The sequence below is a fragment of the Pholcus phalangioides genome, unplaced genomic scaffold (genome assembly GCF_987345545.1).
Source record: "Pholcus phalangioides strain wild (caught in Gottingen) unplaced genomic scaffold, Ppha-v1.0 ptg000002l_1, whole genome shotgun sequence".
Taxonomy (NCBI): domain Eukaryota; kingdom Metazoa; phylum Arthropoda; class Arachnida; order Araneae; family Pholcidae; genus Pholcus; species Pholcus phalangioides.
The window spans coordinates 12,987,940-13,011,065 of record NW_028301595.1 but is presented as its reverse complement, the minus strand read 5'-3'; the positions used below and the strand labels follow the sequence as shown (position 1 = coordinate 13,011,065).

General features: G+C 40.2%; 1 protein-coding gene across 3 annotated transcripts in view; it reads left to right on the top strand.

Moving 5' to 3' along the window:
• The first annotated feature begins 1,847 nt into the window (after positions 1 to 1,847).
• Positions 1,848 to 23,126, top strand: part of LOC149089433 (beta-1,4-glucuronyltransferase 1-like) — a 29,366-nt gene continuing 8,087 nt past the window's right edge. Inside the window, exons 1-2 of one of the 3 annotated variants that reach the window (XM_089238540.1) lie at positions 1,848 to 2,188; positions 16,142 to 17,279. In XM_089238540.1, coding sequence (XP_089094666.1) covers positions 16,155 to 17,279 — 1,125 coding nt within the window. In that variant the 5' untranslated portion in view covers positions 1,848 to 2,188; positions 16,142 to 16,154. Of the gene's footprint in view, positions 2,189 to 5,580; positions 5,771 to 16,141; positions 17,280 to 23,126 lie in introns of those variants that run through there. The other 2 variants (XM_089238541.1, XM_089238539.1) reach the window with 2 other exon arrangements.

Sequence of the window (23,126 nt, the reverse complement as noted above, 5' to 3'; positions counted from 1 at the left end):
TAAGTGGTTTTGTAAATGTGCCGCGCGTTAATAGATGCTGATAATAAATGTGCTTCCGGTCACTTGAAAGATCTACTTCACCAACTCTAGTCATATCGCTTTATTGCAATTTACTGCCATTAATGAGATGGACTGGAAATGAAGGCGCTGTCTATTGGCGGTCACCTCAAATTCATTAGACTAAATACCTAATCGATATCCTCCCTCGTGTTCGGACCCGGGACCGTGCACCAACCTTCACGGTGGTAGACGAGCATCTTACCACCACGACACTCGGGCGCACTTGAAAGGTCTGGAATTACAACGTGAGTCACTCAAGTGATCGGAAAATGCGTTGCGGGCCGCTTGACAGATCCCTTAAGGTCACAGACCACAGGTCATTCATGTGATCTGGAACAGCGTCGCAAAGGTTCGTCAAACGATACATAAATGTGCCACGGGTCACTCAAGTGAGCTGGAAGTGTACCGCGGGCTATTTGAATGCTCTGGAACTTCACTGTGGTTCACTCAGGTAACCTGTAAATATGCCACGGGCCACTCAGGTGAGGACGAACAGTGCCGCGGGTTACTTAAGTTATCTGAAAATGTGTTTGTATAATATGTGTGTATAATAGAGAGTTTCATAGTAATTCTACTTTGAAATTTGATGAGAATTATTTCAATAACTCTTCATGAAAATTATATTTAATAACTATACGATAAATCCATATCGTAATTTTCTAATAATTCTTTAATAATTCTGTTTAATAATTTTCTAAATGTTATCTTATGAGAATTCCATTTATTGATAAAGAACCCTATAAGAACTCTACAGGTTTTTAAACGAATTCTGTTCAATTTTTTAAAATTATTTTTATAAAAATTTCACTTAATATAGTTTCAAGAATTATATTTTCATAAGAATTCTATTTATTGATTCTTTAAATATTCTGTTTAATATTTTCGTAACTCTTTTTCGTAAGAATTATATTTAATCTATTTTTCATGAATTATTTTTATAGGAATTCTATTTGACATTTTTTAATTCTTTTTTATAAGATTCATATTTAATATATTTTTAAGAATTATCTTAAAAATAAGGTCACTTAAAGTTAAAGTCACTCGCTCACTCCGTATAGATCCCTCAGTCTACGTCTTAGTCGCTCATCATGACACTCACTCACTAGGTCACTTACTTTATCTCTAGATCACTCACTCACTCACTTGTTTGCTCACTGAGCAACACTAACCATTCTGCCACTCACTCATTAACTACTGTATCACTTACTGATTTACTCCTTCGGTCATCCCTCGCTCACTTACTAGTTCACTGACTCCAAATATTTATTATCTTTATGAGAATTCCGATTATTTAATCATCTTTATAAGAATTCTAAACATTTATTATATTTATAAGAGTTCTATTAATTGATTTATACGAATTCTATTATTTAATTACATAACAGTTTTATTTAATTATTCCATAATAATTCGTTTTTATGGGATTTACATTCATTTGTTCAATAATATAATTCCATTTCATATAATTTAATAATTATTTAGTAAAAGAATTGAAATAGTAATAATAACAGCTAGTTCAATTTTTTGCAAAATCAGATTCGTTGGTCGCAGGCCACATCAGCGGACTCTTAGGGCCACAACATTTGGCTCCCTGGCCATGGTTTAAACATGTATATATAAAAGGTAAAGATATTTAGACGTATAAGAGGTTTCTCTCTGAGTTTTACAATTCACTTTGAAAACTATCGCCAAACGAGTGATTTAACGCCAAATAAAACAACTCCAATATCAATTTTGGGGTCCGGGAGTGTTTGAGAGAGGAGGGAATACGGAGGGGGAAAAAAGGAGAGATAGAGTCAAGCCCTGGAGTAGCAACGCTGCCAAAACTCAAACGCGTTTTTTTCCTCCAGGCTAGGATGTTGCCCAGTCATCGACATGATGCTGCTCTCGCTCTCAGTTGTGTCTGTCCTCCACTCTCTGTCTGTCTGTCCTATTCTAATACAATGACGTAAAGAAGCCGGGAAAGGCAACAACAAAAAAAAAACCTGGAAAAGGAGGAACAAAGATCGTCATTTTCCCCCTCTTCCCTTAGGATTTCCGGTGTTTTTTTCCCATTTGAAAAACGCTCGGAAAAGCCCTGGATTTTGCTTGATTTTCCGGATTCCCCTCGTCCCTTATTAGCATAAAGGTAAGATTTTGGCATTTTTTTTCATGTATTAGTTTCTTATAATGTTGATAATGCTATTCTGTAAAACATGATTGTGAGAAAAATGTATTGAAGGAATTTGGAAATAAGACGTTCAATAATCAAGTCAGATTATCTTTGAATATATTTTGTGCAAAATGATACCCCCAAAGAAACTCCGACTAATCAAATCAAGGATTATAATTGCATTCAGGGCCGGGCATAGGAATTCTACCCAAGGAGAATAATATTTTGCCTCCCTCAAGAAACGACTATCTGAAAAGAGTCTTCTTTCTTCACCTCTATTACTTGATATAGTTCCCGAAGTGTTGGTCACGACTCAAGACGATCGGAAATTGAAAATATTTTCAAACATTGTAGTAAAAAAACTAAAATTTCGGAAGAAAACACCTTTATACTGTGTGTTATCGTTATCCCTGTCTGTTAATGTAAAATGCTTTTTTTGAAGGTTTATATCTCAAAATTTGTCCGGGATAGATTCCTTGTGCTTTACGTACCACATATCCCCCCCCCCCTCTGAATGTCGATCTTGTGTACGTCAATGATCGTGACCAGAAGGCAGGGTATCGTAATGTGCATCTTGGGTAACGCAAATTCCACAACCAGTCGCTTGTACCGCTTGATCATTGCTTGGAGCGGTACAAGCGACTGGTTGTGGAATCCTTGCACGTACCAATGAAAACCAAACTCCAATCCGAAGGTGCAGTATATGCACCATCGAACGGTTGACGACACATATCGCAGTAAATCCGTCGGAAAAATATACTTGTTTTTGGTGAATTGCTATTGTGCACTTTCTCCAAAAACGCCATCGACAGCACATTCTGTGATCAAAACTGCGTTTTTATGTGTCTTATATCACCTGTTGAAGTTTTTCCCGTGAATTTAGAATCACCCCGTATTTACATGGGTGAACTAGAACTTCTCAACTCCATAAATGCCTATTTTGGCCTATTTTCAAGCTTTTCTGAAAATGTCTGTTTTTACATCGTTTTTAGTTTATTGGTGTATTTCAGAGGCACTAATATGCAAACTTGGATATTTTGATCATTGAGAGCAAAAAGAAATGTTTTTTTTTTAATTTTTCCCAACTCTCAGTATCAGTTATCATCAGAAAATCTCCCGCTCCCCAGTCCTTCCATCCCCATTCAAACGCGAGTACTGGGTCTGAGAGAAAAGGAACTTGGTGTTGACATGCATTAACTTTTTGCTTTGACCGGATGATGTTAGACGTGAATAATTTTGTTTTGGATGGACGCAGCCCACTTTCAGAGAAAAGCAAAGGAAAATTAGAAATTTTTTTCTCCACACATGTTTCAAGTTATACGCCTCGCTCGCTCAGGCATTAGACGGTATTGTATGTGTATAGTTGACCGATGATTGTCCCAAGAGGTCATCAGTTGACGTCATACTCACACGAGGCGAAGTAGGAGAAGACAGGACTCTGGGGGCCCATGTTGTTTTGATTTTGTTTTTTATATCACAAATGCACTGCAAACACATAGCTATTTATTTATTTGCATTTTTTTGGTATTTGATTAAATTGAACAGAGTCGCCCTCAGAGGTATGAGACAAATGCGGCCACATAGGGCCGCATTCCTGGAGGAGTCCCGCATGCGTATGAGGGAATATAAAAAAAAGTATTTTTTTTTACAACAATAGAACAAGGTATCTATGTATGAACTATAGGAATGATTGTTCCAAATAATATGTCAAATAAACGAGAACTATTCGCAACTCGGAGGCACCCCACAGAGCATTATTTCTTCGGGCCCCGTGTCTGGTAATGGTGGCCCTGAAACTGGTTACTGGAGGGACCTCAATCTCAAATACTTTTTTTTGGCTTGGAATCAATTTACTTGGATAATATAATGCGGTTATTATAAACCGTAATTAAAACGATAGATGGATTAAATGCAATCAGTTTTTCAGCTAGCTTTTGGACCCTTATTGCCTTAGTTTTTAGTTATATTTCCTTCCTTCCAAAAATTAACGTGTCATCATCATTCTAGAACATATCGTCCCTTTCATGCTAGAAGCATGAATGTGCGAACTTTCACTTTCATACCTCATTTTGCTGTCTAAGTTTTGCTTGATACGCGAATGCGTATCCCTATTGAAATATATGTTACATAACATTTTACGAAAATAACTTCCATAGAGCATAGAGTAATATGGGTAGAGTAACATTCAAACGCTTTCCCACGTTCTTACTTTTTCCAAGGGCATTGCACATTCATGTCTCTAGCATGAGAGGAGAAAACTGTACGTTATCGTTTTCAGAAATTAAAACTGTGCTCAGATGGAAAAATGTAACAAGTCACTTTTTTAAAATTTCACGAGGGCAAATTTGTAAACAATATTTTGCAAAAATGTTATACTGTGGCTTTTTGACTTATTGCCGCCGTTGGTTCCTCGTAAACCGAAAAGGGATGGACGAAATTTCGTCCCCTTCCAAAATTTTGACGAACGAGACTCCGGGTTACGAACAACTCAATTTTTTGGGAAAAGTGACTTGTGACATTTTGCCATCTGGCCACAATGAATGAATGAATAAATAAACGCCAGAACTTTGCCACTAGACTTATCCCTTTACCGACGTCTCTTCCAGCCCTGCTTCGTGGCAGAGTCCGGAACACTTTATTTTGTGTCAGAAAAAAAACGTACAAAATTTTTACAACATATTTTTCCCGGACAATTCAGTACTGTCGTGATTATCAAATTTTATGGTGATTACAGACGAGATGGGGTTGGGAGTTGGAGAAAAGTTTCTGGGTTTCGTTTAGACGGATGAATATATGCATATTAGAATGGAGGTATGTTTTAAAAGCAATTGGGGGGGGGGGGCCTCATGTCATCTCATGAGTAATTCCATTACTCAAAAGATTGGTGAGCAAATGGGTTTGATAACTTGCGGACTAGAAGCCAGTATCAGTTTTATTGGGTTAAGTTCACTCGCTGATTTGATGAAAAATATACAAATTATAATTATTGTATGGGTGAATATATACAATTAGGGATCACCCGTTCCATCTCGCTTAGCACCTAATTCAGTGAGCAACATGAATACGACAATATGAGTACGCACGCGTGTTGTGGACATGAAATGCGTGAAGAACTTGAATAGAAGAAAGAGAAATACACATATACATAATATATAACTGCCACACAGAGGCCGAGTCGTCTCGCTCTAAACCTATTTCGGTGCCATCTGACCACAGAAAATATCTATTGACTAGTGAAAAATGGTTATTAAGCATGATTGTATACTCAGCAGACTTCCTTTTTATTACTGACCTTGATCGGGAAACAATTTCAGATCACAACACCTCTACTTCAGTTTGTACAGTAGGCCCATAAAATAGGTTACGGCTTTTATTTGTCATGGAATTGTCTACGTGCTGTGCATTTGTCTCGCGATAACTTCGATTTCAACACTTGAATGCATGACTTTGCATATGCGCAAAGGGTTGCCTTCAACCAGTTTGAAGAAGAAAATTCAGAATCACCTTTGCACATAAGGTGAGATCGTATTCTTTCCATTTTACTCTTAGAATACACTGGTAAGTGTCCCAATTATTACAACAACAACTCTTTGTTTTGTTGCAGCGCATGTGTGGCTGTGATTTCGCCGATTTGTTATAAAAATGTGTCATGTTTACATTTCTTTTTTTTTACCTTGAAACTTGCAACCTGAATTTTTTTTATTTCTTATTCATGTTTTAATCACACAAGAAAAGGTATTTTATATGTATGAAAAGTACTATCACTGCAATACAACTATTTCACGTGTGATTTTTGACGCTCTATACAACGTATTTAAGGGCCTGTATAAGCAGTACAATTTGAGATGGATTTTTTCTAAATCATTCTTTCAGGCTCTTTATAAGTGTCAGTAACTGTGAAAAAAATTATCTGCTCGAAAAAAAATATCATGCATTTTTAAGGTTTAATATCATAAATAGAAATGTAGGCCTATATACCGCAGGACAGTGTTTCTTAACCTTTTTTAGCCCATTCTCCCTTTGCACGATATTTTCCCCTCACGGCTCCCTTGTCTTATCCAGCCGTTCTGCCGCCCCCTCCCCTAATCCAGGAGTGGGGGAACTCTTTCTACTGACCGAATTGAATTTCTAATTGAAAGTAAATTGATAACAGACAAAGTTTTTATGAAAGATTTATCTCTGGACCCCGGGGGGCACTTGCAGATCCAGGAGGGGGAAGCAAGAGGGAGGTGATAATCTCTCTTTCCCAAGAGTGGAACTATATCGGGAAAATTAATGTGTCCTCTAAAATATGGGATGGTCCAATGAAACTGCGCAATAAATTGTCCCTCTCGGCAGATCACCCAGAATTCGAGCTTGCCCCGGGCTGAGCTAGATTTCGGTGAGATCCTTCTAATTACAATACAATACAATACAATACAAATACAACGCCACAACAGGCAAATTTGCCCAACGAGGTGGCTGACTTAAGAACATCATGGATCCCCGAACCCTTTTTTACCCTACCTACGAGCCCTACCTACTACTGCTACACCACACATGCACCCCGCCCACAACCCCTCGCGGAACCCCCAACGAATCGGTACATGCGGGAATGTGCGTGTACGTGTAGTGAAACCTGACGTGAAGTTTTTTTTGTTTCTCTGTAATGCTTGTTATGTGTAGTGCTGCCATCTGCCACCAGTTTTTCAAACTATGAGTGAAGTGTTATGATTGAATGATTTTTCGTTGTAGGACTGTTGCTCTCTGTGGCGAGACTTTTTAACGGGGAGATCGGTTCGCATTTGCGCCTTGAAGTTGGGAACCACAGAAAACCAACTTCAGCCGACCACCACTGTGGGGTTCGAACCCGGATCCTCGCATCGCGAGTCCGTCACTATAACCACTCGACCACCACAGCGGCGGGGGGGGGGGTGTAAGGGTTCTATGCAGGGCAGTCTTAATATCATGCACCCCACCTCCCTCCCGGGTAAAGCACTTAAAGGGGGTAAGTAACTTTTAGCCGGGTAAAGTCTTGCACTTGTATACTTAACTGGAAATAGAGCAAATGTAAACAACAATAGCTCTCTGGCGGCCAGGCGGCCTTGACATTGGATTTTTGCGTTGTTGCCACAAAGAGGAAAGTAATTTTTTGTAAGTGCTGGGAAGACACTTTTTTCCCCCCACTATATTTCATTCTTTACTTCTCCAGTCTTTCCCCCCCCCCACAGCTCTCTGTGGCCCCCTTAGGCACCTGTCAGGGCACCCTTTTCACTTGATTTTCATCTGCGGTTCCCTAGAATACCCCAGATGGGAGCCATGTGGCCCCAGGTTAAGAACCACTGTCGTAAAGCACTCTGCTAATTTGAACTTAATTCTGACCGAAACCTATTCAGGTTAGCCGAAAATGCATATATTACTGGAGTCCATTTTTTTAAACATTTTTTTTAATTCAATGAGTTTCGGCAAAAAACATTGCCCACCTCATAATTTTATTCAATCCTATTTATAGCTCATTATTTCAGAAATTCTGAAAAAATTAAACAGAAACTTTAAAAATTTCGTAAAATCTCTTTCCAATTATTATATAAGAATTCTATTCATTCTATTTATAAGAATTTTACTTAATACCTAATGCGAATTCTTTTCAACAATTTTATAAGAATTATATAATTTTATAATACATCTATTTATATAGATTTTATAAGAATTATGTTTAGTAATTTTATGGGAATTATGTTTAATAATTTTATGGGAATTCTGTTCAATAATTTTAAAATTATTCTGCACAATAAGAGCTTTGTTCAATAATTTCATTAATTCTTATAAAAGTTTCATTTTGTCCTCTATGGCAGTGTTTCTCAACCGTCGGGCCGTGGACTAGTACCGGGCCCTGATATCAGTCAAACCGGGCCGTGAGTTGGTTCACTGTTTCATTTTTACCCATTTATTTCCCATTAGTCATGTGTATGACTGAGCCTTCCACTCGCAAAAAAAGAAATCAACCGGGCCGGGCAGAATTTTACTTCCAGTTTCCTCAATTTTGTGAGACTTTATAAATCTCTGAACTCGTAAAATTTCATAAACTGTCAAAAAATGGCATCAACAAAAAATATGAATTCTTTGTAGATAAAAAAAATGTATTGTAGGCTACTCATGTGTAGCCGTACTGACAAATCCCGTTTTAATAAATACTGTTATAGCGAAAATATCTCGTTTTAACGAATACTTTTGTAATATTCCAGATAAGTTGATACAGAAACAATGCGGAGACCTGGAATTCCTTTATAAAAAGCTATAACGAAGCGATTTCTCCAGTCTGTCGGAGTTCGTTATAACGGGATTCGACTGTATTTTGTACTGAAATTGAGCGAGAAAATTTACTTTACAAAATACCAAAAAAAATGTAGAAAAGCAACTGGTATAATGAGTTTTTTGGCCATGTATTCACCATGTATATTCAATTACATACCGGATCATAGAGGGTTAATACTTTTACAAAAATTATTGCCAGTCATTTTATAAGAATTATATTTGAAAATTTTATAGGAATTTATGAATGAATTTAATTTGTATTTTTTATTCATTTTTACATAATAATTCTTTTCAGTAATATATGTCATTCGTAATGTTTCATCACAATACAACTCTATTACAAAATCTCCTAGGCAACACATTCGAATTTAATTCGCAAATATCTTACTACTTGACGATTACATTCACCATCTATGGTGTTTCGTATTTCTTTGCAAAATATGCGATGTCTTCTTTTCATCGTAATTCTTACGACCTTCTTGTGTCCTGGCAACAAATGTATATTTTCCCGACGACAATAGACGGAGATCTCGGCGTCATTGCTTTATTGATGTACATGTGGCGGAGGGAGAAAAACTCTATTACTTTTGCAATACGTCTTAAAAGAATTAGTCGGCTTTGTCGGGAGCAGTGTTTACCAATACGTGATTCCAGCATCAAAATTAAATATTACGCCTCCAAATATCGTCGAGGAGTGAAAATACTCTTCCAAATTTCAGGAAATTTCTTTAATAGTTAAAAAAAATACTCCCCTCTTTTTATCACAAAAATGTCCCTCAAAATTTTGAAGGGGAGCGAAATTACTTTTCGAATTTGTATTCTCGGATAACACTGGTAAAGAGCATTCAAGAGGATCCTATATCCTTCAAGATGTCCGACTACCTCTTCATTTATTTATACAATATTGTTGGCCCAAGGCCTATACAAGAGGACGCGGTAGATTACTCATATGCTTTGAAATATTTGACGAGAAATCGGAGATCGTGAGGGAGTTAACAATAGTAGAGGGGAGCTTGCTTGTTCCATTCACCTATGGCAGCGGTTCTCAACCGGTGCTCCGTCTGAACTCCCAAGGGGCTCCGCGGCAGCTCGAGAAAAATACAAAAAACAGTAAATTTGGAAGAAATAATTATAAGTATTTTTGAAGAGAAATATTAAATCAGTAACTTCGATGAATGAATGAAAAATAGGCCTACGGGGCTCCTTCTCAGAAATTATATACCAGAAAGGGCTCCGCGAGTCAAAAAAAGGTTAAGAATTGCTGACCTATGGTATTGGGAAAGAAACTGAATTTAAAACAATCTGTAGAGGCTAAAATAGGTTTTAATTTTTTGGGGTGGTCAAGTCTATTGGAAACATAGGAAGGCCTAGACAAAATACCGGACGTATTGAAATTTAAATGACCATGAATAATTTTGTAAAGCATGGCAAAGCGGGAGTTAAGTCGGTGAGTAGCGAGTGGGTGGAGATTAAGTTCGAGTTTAAGATTGGAAACTGAACTAAAAGATGACCAGCAGTCGTGAATGAAGCTGGAGGATTTATTTTGGATAGATTCAAGTTTGTCGGTGTTACTAGAAGTGTGGGAGGTCCCAGACCTCAACTGAATAAGAAAGAACGGGAGAAATATAAGTTTGGTAGCAGAGAAGTCGAACGTCGAGTAGAATGTTTGAGGTTGCGGCGAAGGAAAAAAAGTTTGTTGAGGCATTTCTGGTAGATATAAGCGATATGTGATTTTATTATTATTTTTTTTAACAAGTAGAACAATGGACAAAACAGACATAAAAAATATAAACGAACACTTTTCGACCCAAAGGGATATAAATAACCTTCCATGGGTCGTATTGACAAATTACGTAGAGAATTTCTGGGCAATATACAAAGGTATATTTTACAACAATTGCTGCAGACAAGTCATACCAAATATTTTGCTGTTACACTATAGTCTGATGTGTTAAAATACAGGTATATTTCCCTATAACAAAAATAGAAACGAATTTTACTCCTTAAAATTTACAATTCCATTAACCATCAAATGAAATGAACCGCTCAATATCTGCTATTTCCAGTATACGATCTTTTATAGCTTTTTTAAACATATAAAATGATTGCTGCTGTCTAATAATGGTATCGAATTCTCCAAAGGAGATCAGCCGAGAGTGACTCCCAGATATTTAAATTGAGAAACTTGGGATAAGGTTGTTATTGATCGAGTTCGAAAAATTCGAGGAGGAAGAGTTTTACGTTAACAGTTACTTAGTTCAACAAAGGTACTCTGGAGTGGACTTTAATAACATTTCTTAATAGAAACTGTCTCAAAATAGTGAAAACATTTGGACTTCCTAAATGTCATTTTCTATGAAAAAGTAATTTTCGGGTCGAATTATAAGTGAAAAATTCATTTAAGCAATCTTCGAAACACGATTGCAAATCATTCTATAGATGTTCATATTCCCATTTTTTTTTATAGTATATTTAGTTGGTAATTATTCAGGTTTGGTATCAAAATTTAAAGTATCGTATGCTCTTAAGTTACACACATTCAAATTTGTTGATGTACGTGTGAACTTTTTAAAATTTCACTCTACATATCGTGTATAAAACACTGTAATTAGACAAAAATATGTGATAGGGCTTTAAATTTCGTTCATAACCTAAACAATATATGGCAGAATATCACATTTAAACTTTGTAATAATACAATGAATAACTTTTTAGAAATCATGTTTCAAACTGAAGTAAAATGCCGAGAATAGCATTCTTCGTAAAATACGTTTAAAGTTTTTATTCACGTATTACTTGTGTGTAAAAAGTCAACGCTAAAGGCAAATATGTGACAAAAAAAAAGTTCTTTCCTAAAGGTCTTGATCAGTTTCTTTCAGTTGACCACATTCATATTTCTCTTTCCGAGAGACTTTCAAAGGAGCTATGTATACATTGTATACATAGCTCAATGTATACGTATTGTATACATTGAGAAAAGTATCGTACAGTTCCATTCTAACACCTCAGAATGGCTGAAAAAAACGCATTTATTTTCGTGAAAGCGTCAATCGTTTATAGTAAATGTCAATGATAATTTTTTTACAATTATAAGATAAATAATAATTGATGCCCCCCCCCCCCACCCGGCATAAATTTTAAAGGCGTTTTCACATCTAAGAATGTTTTTTTAAGCAGTCGTCGGCCCCGGTGCAAATAGAATTTCTGGCCCCCTCCGCCGGATCGGGAATGACAAGTTGGACCAATTGGTCTTTGTCGGTCTCTACTGCTCTGTCCATTTAATCAGCAATGAAATCTACAGCCATACTTGGTCACCGTTGTGGTGGTCGAGTGTGGTCATAGTGACGGACTCGCATCGCGAAGACCCGAAACCGACCATAATCCCCACAGCTCTGTCTCCATAGGGGATATAAGATGGTCACCCAGAAGGTTTGGGCCATAGTGGAAGAGCGATGCAACGCCCGTAGCACTAAATGAGGACCCCACCGTCGCCACAGCGGTGGTCGACTGAAGTTTGTTTTCTGTAGTTCCCAACTTCGAGACACCAATGCGGGCCGATCTCCCCGTTAAAATGTCTTGCCGCAAAATGCAACAGGCCTACAACTGTACAATTATTCAATAATTATACTTCACTCATAGTTAGAAAAACTGGGGGTAGATGGCAGCATACATAACAAGCATTACACAGAAACAAACCTCATTTCACGTTCACTACAGGTAGAGTTACCAACCATCCACCTTTTTAAAGGTGGACGACACCTTTTATCACACGCATTCACCAATAGCCGTCGAAATTCCCAGAAAAATTATTTTTGTGGTCGGTTTAGTAACAAAACTATAATTTAAAACTGTAATTTAGTAACAAAATTACTATTACAAAATAGTAATTCCGTCTATTGTAAAGTTGGGAAAAGTGACGATACTAACGATGCGCACGCAGTTGTCTTCCTTTTGAGGTCCCGAATCTGCTAACCCTAACTACACGTACACGCACATTCCAACATGTACCAATTCGTTTGAAGTCCGCAGTGGAATGTGGACGAGGAGCATGTGTGTTTTAACAGTAGAAGCCATACTCGCGATCCAGTCCCGTCAGATGCTGCCAGAGTTGCCCGAGCGCCCTTATTTTGCTTTTGCATCAGTGCTGCGCGTTGGTCTTTGGTTCGGGCCCTGCGTTTGTGGGTCATTCTCTTCGTCGTTGTGCATTCTACGCATTCGAGCGCAATATTTCTTATTTTCGTTGCAGTACTTTGAACTCATATGCCGCGACATTTTGAAGAAATCCGGAAATGCTCAAACTTTTTTTATATTTACAGCCTTGTATCTTTTTTAATTATCTAAGATACAAATTCAAACTTCAGAATGAGTTATAGCAGATATACTCTTCTTCAAAGCAACACTTGGTTCACTAGAATCGGCTTAGTAGTTTCTGAGATATGATTCCGTTTATAGACACGAGTCGAATTAACACCGCCTATAGAAGAAGGCCTTCGCACGAAGCTTGTGATGTAACTTAACAATGTCATTTATCCTATTACCACTAGATATGCTGCAGGTGAAGATACCGCATACGTCGCCTCGCTATATCCAATGGCAATAGGTGAAATGACCTTCTTCAGTGACGTCATGAGCTCCGTACGGAGGCCTTTTTCTCCCTATAGGCGGTGTTGGCCCAATCCGAAGACTCGAAAATCGTTCGTTCACTTTGCGCGTGCGCCGTTCCTGACGTCAGGCTGTCACAAACACCGAAATGGTGTTTTCCACTTTTCTCTTTAAAATGAGATCAAGATGGCAGTCCAAAAATAGACTGCTATCTTGATCTGGACTGCCATAGGACTGCTCATTCTCGATGGAGTTATTAAACGTTGAAATTAGTTCAACAAAAACTATCCCTCATGTGGACGCCATTGCCTCCCTACACCCGGTATCGATTCTGAAGACGTTTTCACGTCAAAAAAAAACACACACACAAACAGGATTTTTTAGCTTGAGGGGAAAAATTCCGTTTTAGAATAAAGGAAAAAAAAGCACGATATTTTTTGAACATTTTACATACAATAATGTGGGAAAGAAAAACAGTTGTCCCGTTTTTTACAGATACATCCGTTTACCATTCATCCCGTACGACCAAACAGGATATATGATCACCTTAGATAGAAACGGGATTTCTTTTGGCTATAGTTATCATCCAGATATTGTCATCAGAAACCTATGTGATCATATTAAGCAGCGTGGACTGTATAAGTACTGACAAATAAATTTCTTTTTTCTGTGCAATTCATCTCAAACCTAAAAATAAAATTTATACGTGACACACACATATCATTGGAAGAAAACCCTTCGGAACATACCGGACAACCAAACCCCCCGATCCGTGCTTGAACGAAGAAGCGCAAAAATAGACCACGAAAGGCTATTTATACGGTTCATAATACGATACAAACGTTAGTGTTACGCGAAAAACATTGTCTCTCCATAATGAAAAATAAAAAGAATAGCTTAAAGGTCAAGTCAATACGTGATTAGCAATTCAGATGAGAAGAGCCTTGCTTGGCATGTGTCAGCTAAAATATAACACAAAAATCCCGCCTAGCGGGGCTATTAATTTTTGAAGAGCTTTTTGCTCGTAAACGCGGAAAAAAATAAAAATCTTTTTATAGCGGGAAAAACACCGCGATCTTCTCACGCACACACACACACGTGCGCCGATCATTTGCGATCATTGCTTTTATTTTATATTTCTGTTACGTTTACCCCTTTTTTAACGTAAAAGCGTCACTGGCTATTCCGAATTCAGTGCTGCTGAAACGGTTCGCACCGTTCGATGACGGGAATCACTGCCGCGCGATGTTATCTTCGGGCCGTAGGCGGGTGGACACGGTCCAGCGATGGTTGACAATGAAAGCTTCGCCAACCAGAACGCAATATATCACCCCTATATCGTATATTTTTGCTATAGATATATGTTAGCTCCCTCCATGTATTTATCAATCCGATCGAGTCTGAAGCTTCTTACGGCGGTTCGGTTTTTTTTGTGCGCGAACATATAAATCATGTTTGGTCATAGATAATTTCATTATAAAGGAGACATTTCGTGAACCTAAACACGTGGTGGTCGTAAAATAACTTTTGCTGATATACGCACCCTCTAGCGGTTGCAAAAAAATCAGCAAATGCCAATGAAATTAGAGATGTGTAGAGCAAGGGTGGCCAACAGCTGGCCCATGAAGTGACTTTGTGTGGCTCGCGACAAGGTAAAAGTACCGTGAAAAAATTAAATTTGTGATCATTATTTGAACTCCAAACAACAGATTTCTTGATTAACAAACTGCTTTCAAACTTCTTATTTCTAGTGACGAAATTAATTCAGTAACTAACTAATTAATTCAATTAGTAATGGAGCGGCCGGCTTATACACCGAAATTGCACCACTGATGTTGCCCGCGACGCTATAGTTGATCATTATGTTGGCCAGCGACGCTATAGTTGACCATTATGTTGGCCCGCGAACAGAAAGAAGTCGGTCACCCCTGATGTAGAGTATACATGCTTAAACCATAGCCCGCGGGGCTAATGTGGCCCTTGTGACTCGCGACCTCAAATCTAATTTTGTAAAAATGAACGAAGTGGTGCATTCACTCAAAGTGACCGGCTGTTCCATATCACTTAAGTGGTCCACGGCACATTCCCAGTTCACTTAAGTGACCAGCGGTGCAGTCCGTTCACATCATTCAACTGGCCAGGGGAGCTGTTCCAGGTCACCTAATTTACCCGTGGACCATTTTCACTTCAATTGAGTGGTCTGTTCCACATTCACAGATTACTTGAATGACCCGCCGCACATCCTGAAATCACTTAATTGAACGGCAGTAAATTTACAGATTACTCAAGAGAACCGGTGGGGGAAGGGGTCCGCGGTGTTTCCAGATCACTTAATTGGCCTACTGTGCAGTTCCACATTATATAGGTGGTCCATGGCATATTCTCAGATCATTTAAATGACCCGCAGAACATTTAAAAAACGCTTAACTGACCCGCAGCAAGTTTACATACGACTCAAGTTAAATAAAACACATTTACTGATCATTAAAGTGACCAGGCGCAATTTACAGATCATTAAAGTGACCAGGAGCGATTTACAGATCATTAAATGACCATGCGCAATTTACAGATCATTAAAGTGACCTGGCGCAATTTACAGATCATTAAAGTGACCTGGTGCAATTTACAGATCATTAAAGTGACCTGGCGCAATTTACAGATCACGTAAGGGACTCGCAGCATATTCTCACTTCAATTAAGTGGCCCGCGGCAAATATCCAGACCCCTCAATTTGCTCGTGGTGCATTTACAGATCACTGAAGTGTCACAGCGGCACATTTGAAGATCACTTGAGTAGCCAGCGGAAAATTTCAAAATCATTTGAGTGGTCAGCGATACGTTTTCAAACCATTAAAGTGGTCCGCACTTTCCAAAGGGGTGAGCACCCTTGCGCTAGATAATGAGAATCTAGCTCTCACGTGGTTACGGTTACAGCAATAAAATTTCAAAAAAATTTATTCACTTTTATGTATGACCCCACCTGTATTGAAGAGATTATATTCACTGATACGTTTATTTCCTCTCTCTGCACAGGTTTCAATGCATTATGCGACAGCGGTGTCGTCCAGCATGCACAAACTCGTCCCTGTTCATTTACGTCAGCGCGGTGGTCCTCTTCGCCGTGTGCAACTTGCTGGCGATGATGCTCATCCAGAAGCACATCTGGAACAAAGGCGGAGGACCCATCGCTCACATATCCGAAGGTGCGGCCGCAATCGACGACCAGCCTTTCGATAGCAAAGACGGGATCCTGATCGAGGACCTCATGAGAAACTTTCCGTTCACTTTCAACCGCACAAAGTTCCGCACAGACCACAGGAGGAACTACTTCATCCACGATTCCGTGGTCATGGGAAACGCCTGGGCGAGCCAGTCTTCCTTGGGATACGTGACTCTAGCTACTCAGTCTTCCGTCGACCGACTGCACTGGTTATTGGAGGTCTCCGAGTCCTGGAAAGCTCCGATATCAGTGTCCGTTTTCGTGCCGGGCATCGACTACTACATAGCCAAAGTTTATATCGCGTACCTGAGGCTCTGCTCGCCGGTCATAAGGACTAACGCGACTTTCCACTTCGTATACCACAGAGACATGGCACCCCAGGAGTCGATCTCGTACCCGAAGCATTACGTGCCTTCCTGCACACGGAGCGCAGAGACGCTGCCCCTGATCATGCGCTACAGAACCAGCAGCTTCCGAAGGTGGTGGACGCAGGCGTTGTACCCGCAGAATCACCTAAGGAACGCGGCCCGGCAGGGTTGCCTGACGACTTATCATTTCCTGACGGACATCGACATCATACCCGTGTCCGGTTTAGCCAACGACCTCCAAGCGTTCCTCAGCAGAGAAGAACAGAGGATCTGCCAGAAATGCGTGTACGTCGTCCCTACGTACGAGATGCCGGAGAAGTTGCCGATCCCTCGGAGCAAGGCCGAGCTACTAGAGAGGGTGCATCGGAAGCAAGGAAGACCTTTCCACGCCAAGGTGTTCATCCACAATCAGTACGCGACCAATCACAGCCTGTGGGAGAGCAGTCCCGGCCCCGGCCATCTGGAAGCTGCGTACAAAGTCAAAAACTACGAGTTCTTCTACGAGCCATTCTACATTGCCAGGTCTGATGTGCCTCTGTACGACGAAAGGTTTATCGGGTACGGCTTTACGAGAAACACTCAGGTAAGTACCTTGAATTATATTTAATACAACCACAACATAAACCACGGTCTCTTTGAACCAGTGACACTATGACAGTAACTACGCTGAAGCAGATATGGGCAATAAATTAATGCACAGAATAATATTCAAGGTATAATACAAAAGCAATAAGTTAATCGTTTGCGCTTCCAAGTTCATGGACCACCCCCCTCTCCTAAAAGCTCTCAAAGAACCAATAGTTAAGAACGACTTATATAAGTTATCATAACTCTTTCCTCTTGGTTTTTGCAACGATGCACGTTTCCAGTCCGTAGACTGAGTCTGGGACGACCACCGATAGATGGCGCCGACCACCTAACTCCACCGGTTGGAAATCGCCATATAGTTTGGTGGTAGTCTGAAAAAAAAAGGTTTTAGCCGACGGGAACTCTTCACTCGTCACTCACTAAGTCACTCGGCAACGGGATAAATCTAAATTTTTATCCAACAAAAATTAATTTGGCCATACGGCCCGCTTTCGAAGATGGTGGCTCCCTCTTCGTGTGAGGAAAATTCAATCATAAGTTATTCATCGACTGAGTGACATAGTGAATGGTGAGCCAAGTGAGTGAACCAGTGAGAAAGTGAGTGAGGGAATTGATCAAGTTAGTCAAGGTTAGTCAAGTAAGTGAGTGAGCATATGAGCGAGTTAACAGTAAGTCACTATCATTTCGTCACTCATACAATTACTCACTGACTTGGTCGCCTACTCAGTCGGTAGCCCATCCACTCACTCGATCACTAATACGGTTCATCACTTACTCGGTCATACACCCAATAACTTGATCACTTATACGGTCACTCACTCAACCACTCATTCACTCAATCGCTCTCTCACTCGGTCATTTATATGGTCACTCACTCACTCAATCACTCGCTCGTCATTCCTACGGTTACGCATAAAGTGACTCGATCACTCATACCACTCACCGAGTGAGTGGCCGTATGAGTAACCAAGTTAGTGAGCGGCCAGGTGAATGGTCATATGAGTGACCAAGTGAGTGACCAAGTGAGTAACTGTTTGAATAAGTGTGAGTGACAGTATGAGTGACCAGCGCCCGAGTTGCGTGATGGTAAGATGAAATCACAAAATCACTTCATGGGCCAGCTGTTGGTCAACCTTGCTCTACATATAGCGCACATTCTGAAAAACCTAGATCTCTCACTTGTTACTTATACGGCCACTCACTCACAAAGTCAATAGCACATTCATATGGTCACTCACTCACAAAGTCAATAGCACACTCATATGATCACTCACTCACAAAGTCAATAGCACACTCATATGGTCACTCACTCACAAAGTCAACAGCACACTCATATGGTCGCTCACTCACTCATACAGCCGATAACACACTCACTTGGTCAATCATACAGTCATTCCCTTGGTCACTCATACGGTCATTCACTTTGCCACTCATACGGTCATTCACTTTGCCACTCATACGATCATACGAACGGCCACTCGCTCATACGGTCAATAACGCACTCACTTGGTCACTCATACTGCCACTCACTCACTCATACGGTCACTCCCCCAATCATTTGGTCACTCACCTAGTCCGTCGCTTACTTAGTCACTCACTCGATCAGGACAGGCGAGATGGCGGGAACGAAACGTCGTGGGAGGGACACGAAATTTTCGGATCCCGTACTCTCTAATCGGTCTTAAAATATCTTCCCATTATAAAAATTCAAAAAACCCATAATTTCTACTGATAAATTGGCACAGCCGATCATATTCCATGTTGAACCAGCCTCGTATATACATACATGGGTCATAAAAAAAACTACTTCTTATGTTTAAAAATTCAAATAATTTTCATCTCGTCCAATTTTTAAATTTCATTCTGAGATTAATTTTCTAGAAGAAATGAATTGTTGGAGAACGAAAACAGAGTTTCACAAAAGTTAATTGTCTTCTTTCCAAGATTTATAGTTGTTTCCTCCACGGCATAAATAAGCAAAACTATCTTGGAAACGAGTCTGATTAAGTTTCTGAGAAATTTATGACCGAGAAGAGAAATTAGAATCCTAATCTCGCGGTGTGACGCGCTATATTGCGAGACTTGAGTTATTAAGTGAGTAAAATAAATGAAACACCATGTGGGAAAGTTTCCTAAATCTTCTCGTGAATTTTCTTAGTGATAAATTGAACCAAAAATTTTTTTTACCGCATGCAATTTTTGCAAAACTTTAAATCGTTATATTTAGTGAATTTGAAAAGAATTTTCTAGGACTTAAATCCGCAGTAACCTTCTTTGGCCTATGGCCCCTCTCTAGGCCATATTTTTTGTGGCCTCCCTCCTACCTTTTAAGAAGCGACACCTTTCTTGTTACTGAATTGATTTTTTGAGCAAATTGATACTAAATAAAAACTTCGTGAATAATGGTAGCGACACCTGATTCAGTGAGGGTTTTCGTGGGGGGGGGGGGGGGGGGGGGGGTTCTATGCAGTGCCGACTCACTTCCATGGGTCTCGGGTAAACAGATATGTTCTGGAGTGTCCCTTGCTGTAGCCGGAAACAACATCTCACGGTATCCACATCGTGGTACCAGATCACATCGTGTAGAACCTCTATTGATATCAGGGCCTTGCCCGGATGGGCCCATGTTTTAAGTTGGCCTTGTTTCTATGCACGGCCATTTTAGCAGCATCAGCAGCCGCCCCCCCCCCCCCAGCTACTTGACTGGGAGTAGCTGTTTACAATTTTACATACTTTTTCTAAAAAACAATTATATCAAATCTCATTATAGTGATGCTTTTATGCGCACTCAAGGCCCCGGGCTGTTCCGAGTGGGCCCATGTGTCATGACGGCACTGGCTCTAAGGGCAGTTCTGCTTCATTCTGAAAGCAGTCACTTTTTACCCACCATACCTCAATTGAGAGAAGCTTCATTTCTTTAATATACCTGAATTTTTTTTTCTCTCACAGCGCTTTGTGGCCCCCCAATCAGCAGCCTGTCATGGCTCCCTTTTAACTTGATTTTCACCTGTGTAACGTATACTATCTATAGAGTCCAAAAATCAGGAGTGCAAAATCTTCGACCCTCAGGCCAAATGCGGCCTTCCATGGGGTTCCATCCAGCCAACGAAGGGTTTTGATTAGAAAAAGCATCAATACACGCACGTAAATAATCATACAAAGCGTAGGCTCTGCTAATTTAAGGCTTGAAATTTAAACAAAATATCGTTGAAAAAAATTAGACATTCTTTCCCAAGTTGAGGTTGTGGCGACGAATATTCCTCGAGATGGCAGTCGTGTCGCGCGCGCCCACTTCGGCTCTACTAGCTAAAACGCGCACACGTTTCTGACCGATGTTCTCGGATGTACTGTATAATATTGTAGAGTCTTCTTCCTGTTGTTGTATCAGTCGGTCGCTTGATTCTCGCTCTCAAAAGTTAATTAAATAAATGTTAATTATTTGTTAACTGTTGACCATGTTATTACATCACGGAATAAAACATCAAAAAGCTGAACCAATTAGCTAAACTGGTGACAACCGGCCGTTTCAATATGGATATTATCGCACCTGCTTTACTTTCGTTTATCAGCACCATGTGGTCTTCTCATTAGCACGGATTTTTGCCGTTAATATTTTTCAGGTAGGCGAAACTTTTATTTCACGTTCAACAATTTAGTGAACTGAACTGCTCTTAATTGATCATGGCAAATCCGAATGCACAACAGGATCAATCATCTCAAGCTGATGTCAACGCACGTGCTTTCGATTTGTGCCGTGTTGCTTTCAAGGCACCTCCATTCTGGGAAACGGATCCTGCCGTGTGGTTTGCACAAGTGGAGTCACAATTTTTAGTTTCTGGCATCTCTAATGACTTAACAAAATTCCATTCTGTTGTCGCGTCATTAGATTCAAACGTTTTGAAATGTGTCCGTGACATTATCGTTCAGCCACCCACCACTGATGCCTATAACACGCTCAAAAAACGCGTGCTTGCATATTTCGAGCAATCGGAAAGTTCACGACTTCAAATATTGTTCAACGATTTGCATTTAGGTGATCAACGTCCATCACAATTGCTTTGTGAAATGGAAAGTCTCAATGGTGGAAAACTAAACGAAAGCGCACTCTGCACGTTGTGGACTCAACGGTTACCCTCGCATGTACAGCAGATTCTCAGTGCTTGTAGTGATGAATCTACAAATATTCGGAAGCTTGCTGCAATCGCCGATAAAGTCTGTGAGGTATCCCGAAACAGTACCGTAGTCGCGACTGTCGATTCTCATTCCGAGGTCAGCACCCTCCGTACAGAAATTGCCGAACTGAAAAATGCTTTTCAACAATTTGGGAGCAACAATTCATCTCATTCGAGTCGCAGCCGCACTCGCTTTCGCAACCGTTCCAGAAACCGATCCCGATCCAGTGCACGTTCTCAAGGGCTGTGTTGGTACCACAACAATTTCGGCGAGAAGGCTCGCAAGTGTGTCACTCCTTGCAACTGGTCTACGGGAAACTAGTCGGCGCAGCTGCTTCGTCGGCGGCAGGCTGTGGTACAACAAGCCGACTTTTTGTCTTCGAACGCAAAACTCGAACACGATTTCTAGTGGACAGCGGTGCAGTTATTAGTTGCTTTCCCAAACGGCTAACGTCCTCGAAATGTCTTCCTACGGAATTCAAGCTGTATGCAGCGAACGGGTCTGAAATCCGGACTTACGGTAAGCTCAGACTAGAACTTGATTTTGGGTTGAGGCGAATATTTACATGGAATTTCGTTATTGCCGATATTTCTACCCCAATTTTGGGCGCCGATTTTCTTGAACGATTCGACTTACTAGTCGACGTCAAAAATAAGTGTATTCGCGATAACGAAACATCCTTATCAGCGGTATGTTCATTTGCTGAATGCCCACATACGAGTTTATCTATTGTCAATGGGAAATCACAGTACGATACCATTGTACGTAAATTTCCCCAATTATTGGGCTCTAATCCCCAAATCAAGCCAGGTTATGACATGCTGAGTCACTGTATAGAAACAACCGGACCTCCCGTATTTTCGAAACCGAGGCGACTCAATCCCGGAAAACTCGCTGCGTTGAAAACCGAATTTCAAATGCTCATGAATCAAGGTATTTTGAGGCCATCAAAAAGCCCATGGGCCAGCCCCATTCATTTTGTGCAAAAGAAAGACAGTACTTGGCGCATATGTGGGGATTTCAGAGCGCTCAATAAAGTTACCGTAGCTGATAAGTACCCGCTCCCCCATATCCACGACTTCATACTGGGATTGCGAGGAAAGAAGATATTTTCAAAAGTTGACCTCGTCAGGGCTTATCAGCAGATACCCATCGAGCCCAAGGACATTCAAAAAACCGCTGTAACCACTCCAATTGGCTTGTTCGAATTTCTGAAGATGCCATATGGTCTCCGAAATGCTGGAAGCACATTTCAACGTTTTGTTGACAACATTCTTCGCGATCTCGATTTTTGTTTCGCTTATTTGGACGATATCTTCATCTTTTCTGAGGATGACTCTTCCCATAAGCAACATTTAGAGACGCTCTTCCAGAGACTCCAGGACTTTGGACTGGTAATCAACTTGCACAAATGCGTTTTCGGAGTTACCGAAATTTCTTTTTTAGGATTCTTGGTATCAGAAAAAGGAGTTTCTCCCTTACCTGACAAAGTTCGTACCTTAGTCGAGTACCCCTTGCCTAAGACAGTTAAAGAACTCAGAAACTTTCTTGCCGTTCTAAATTTCTACCATCGATTTTTGAAGGACGCTGCAACAAAACAATCTTGTTTATATGCTCTCGTAAGCAATAAACGTAAGAATGACAAAACCCCTATCGATTGGACTGACAC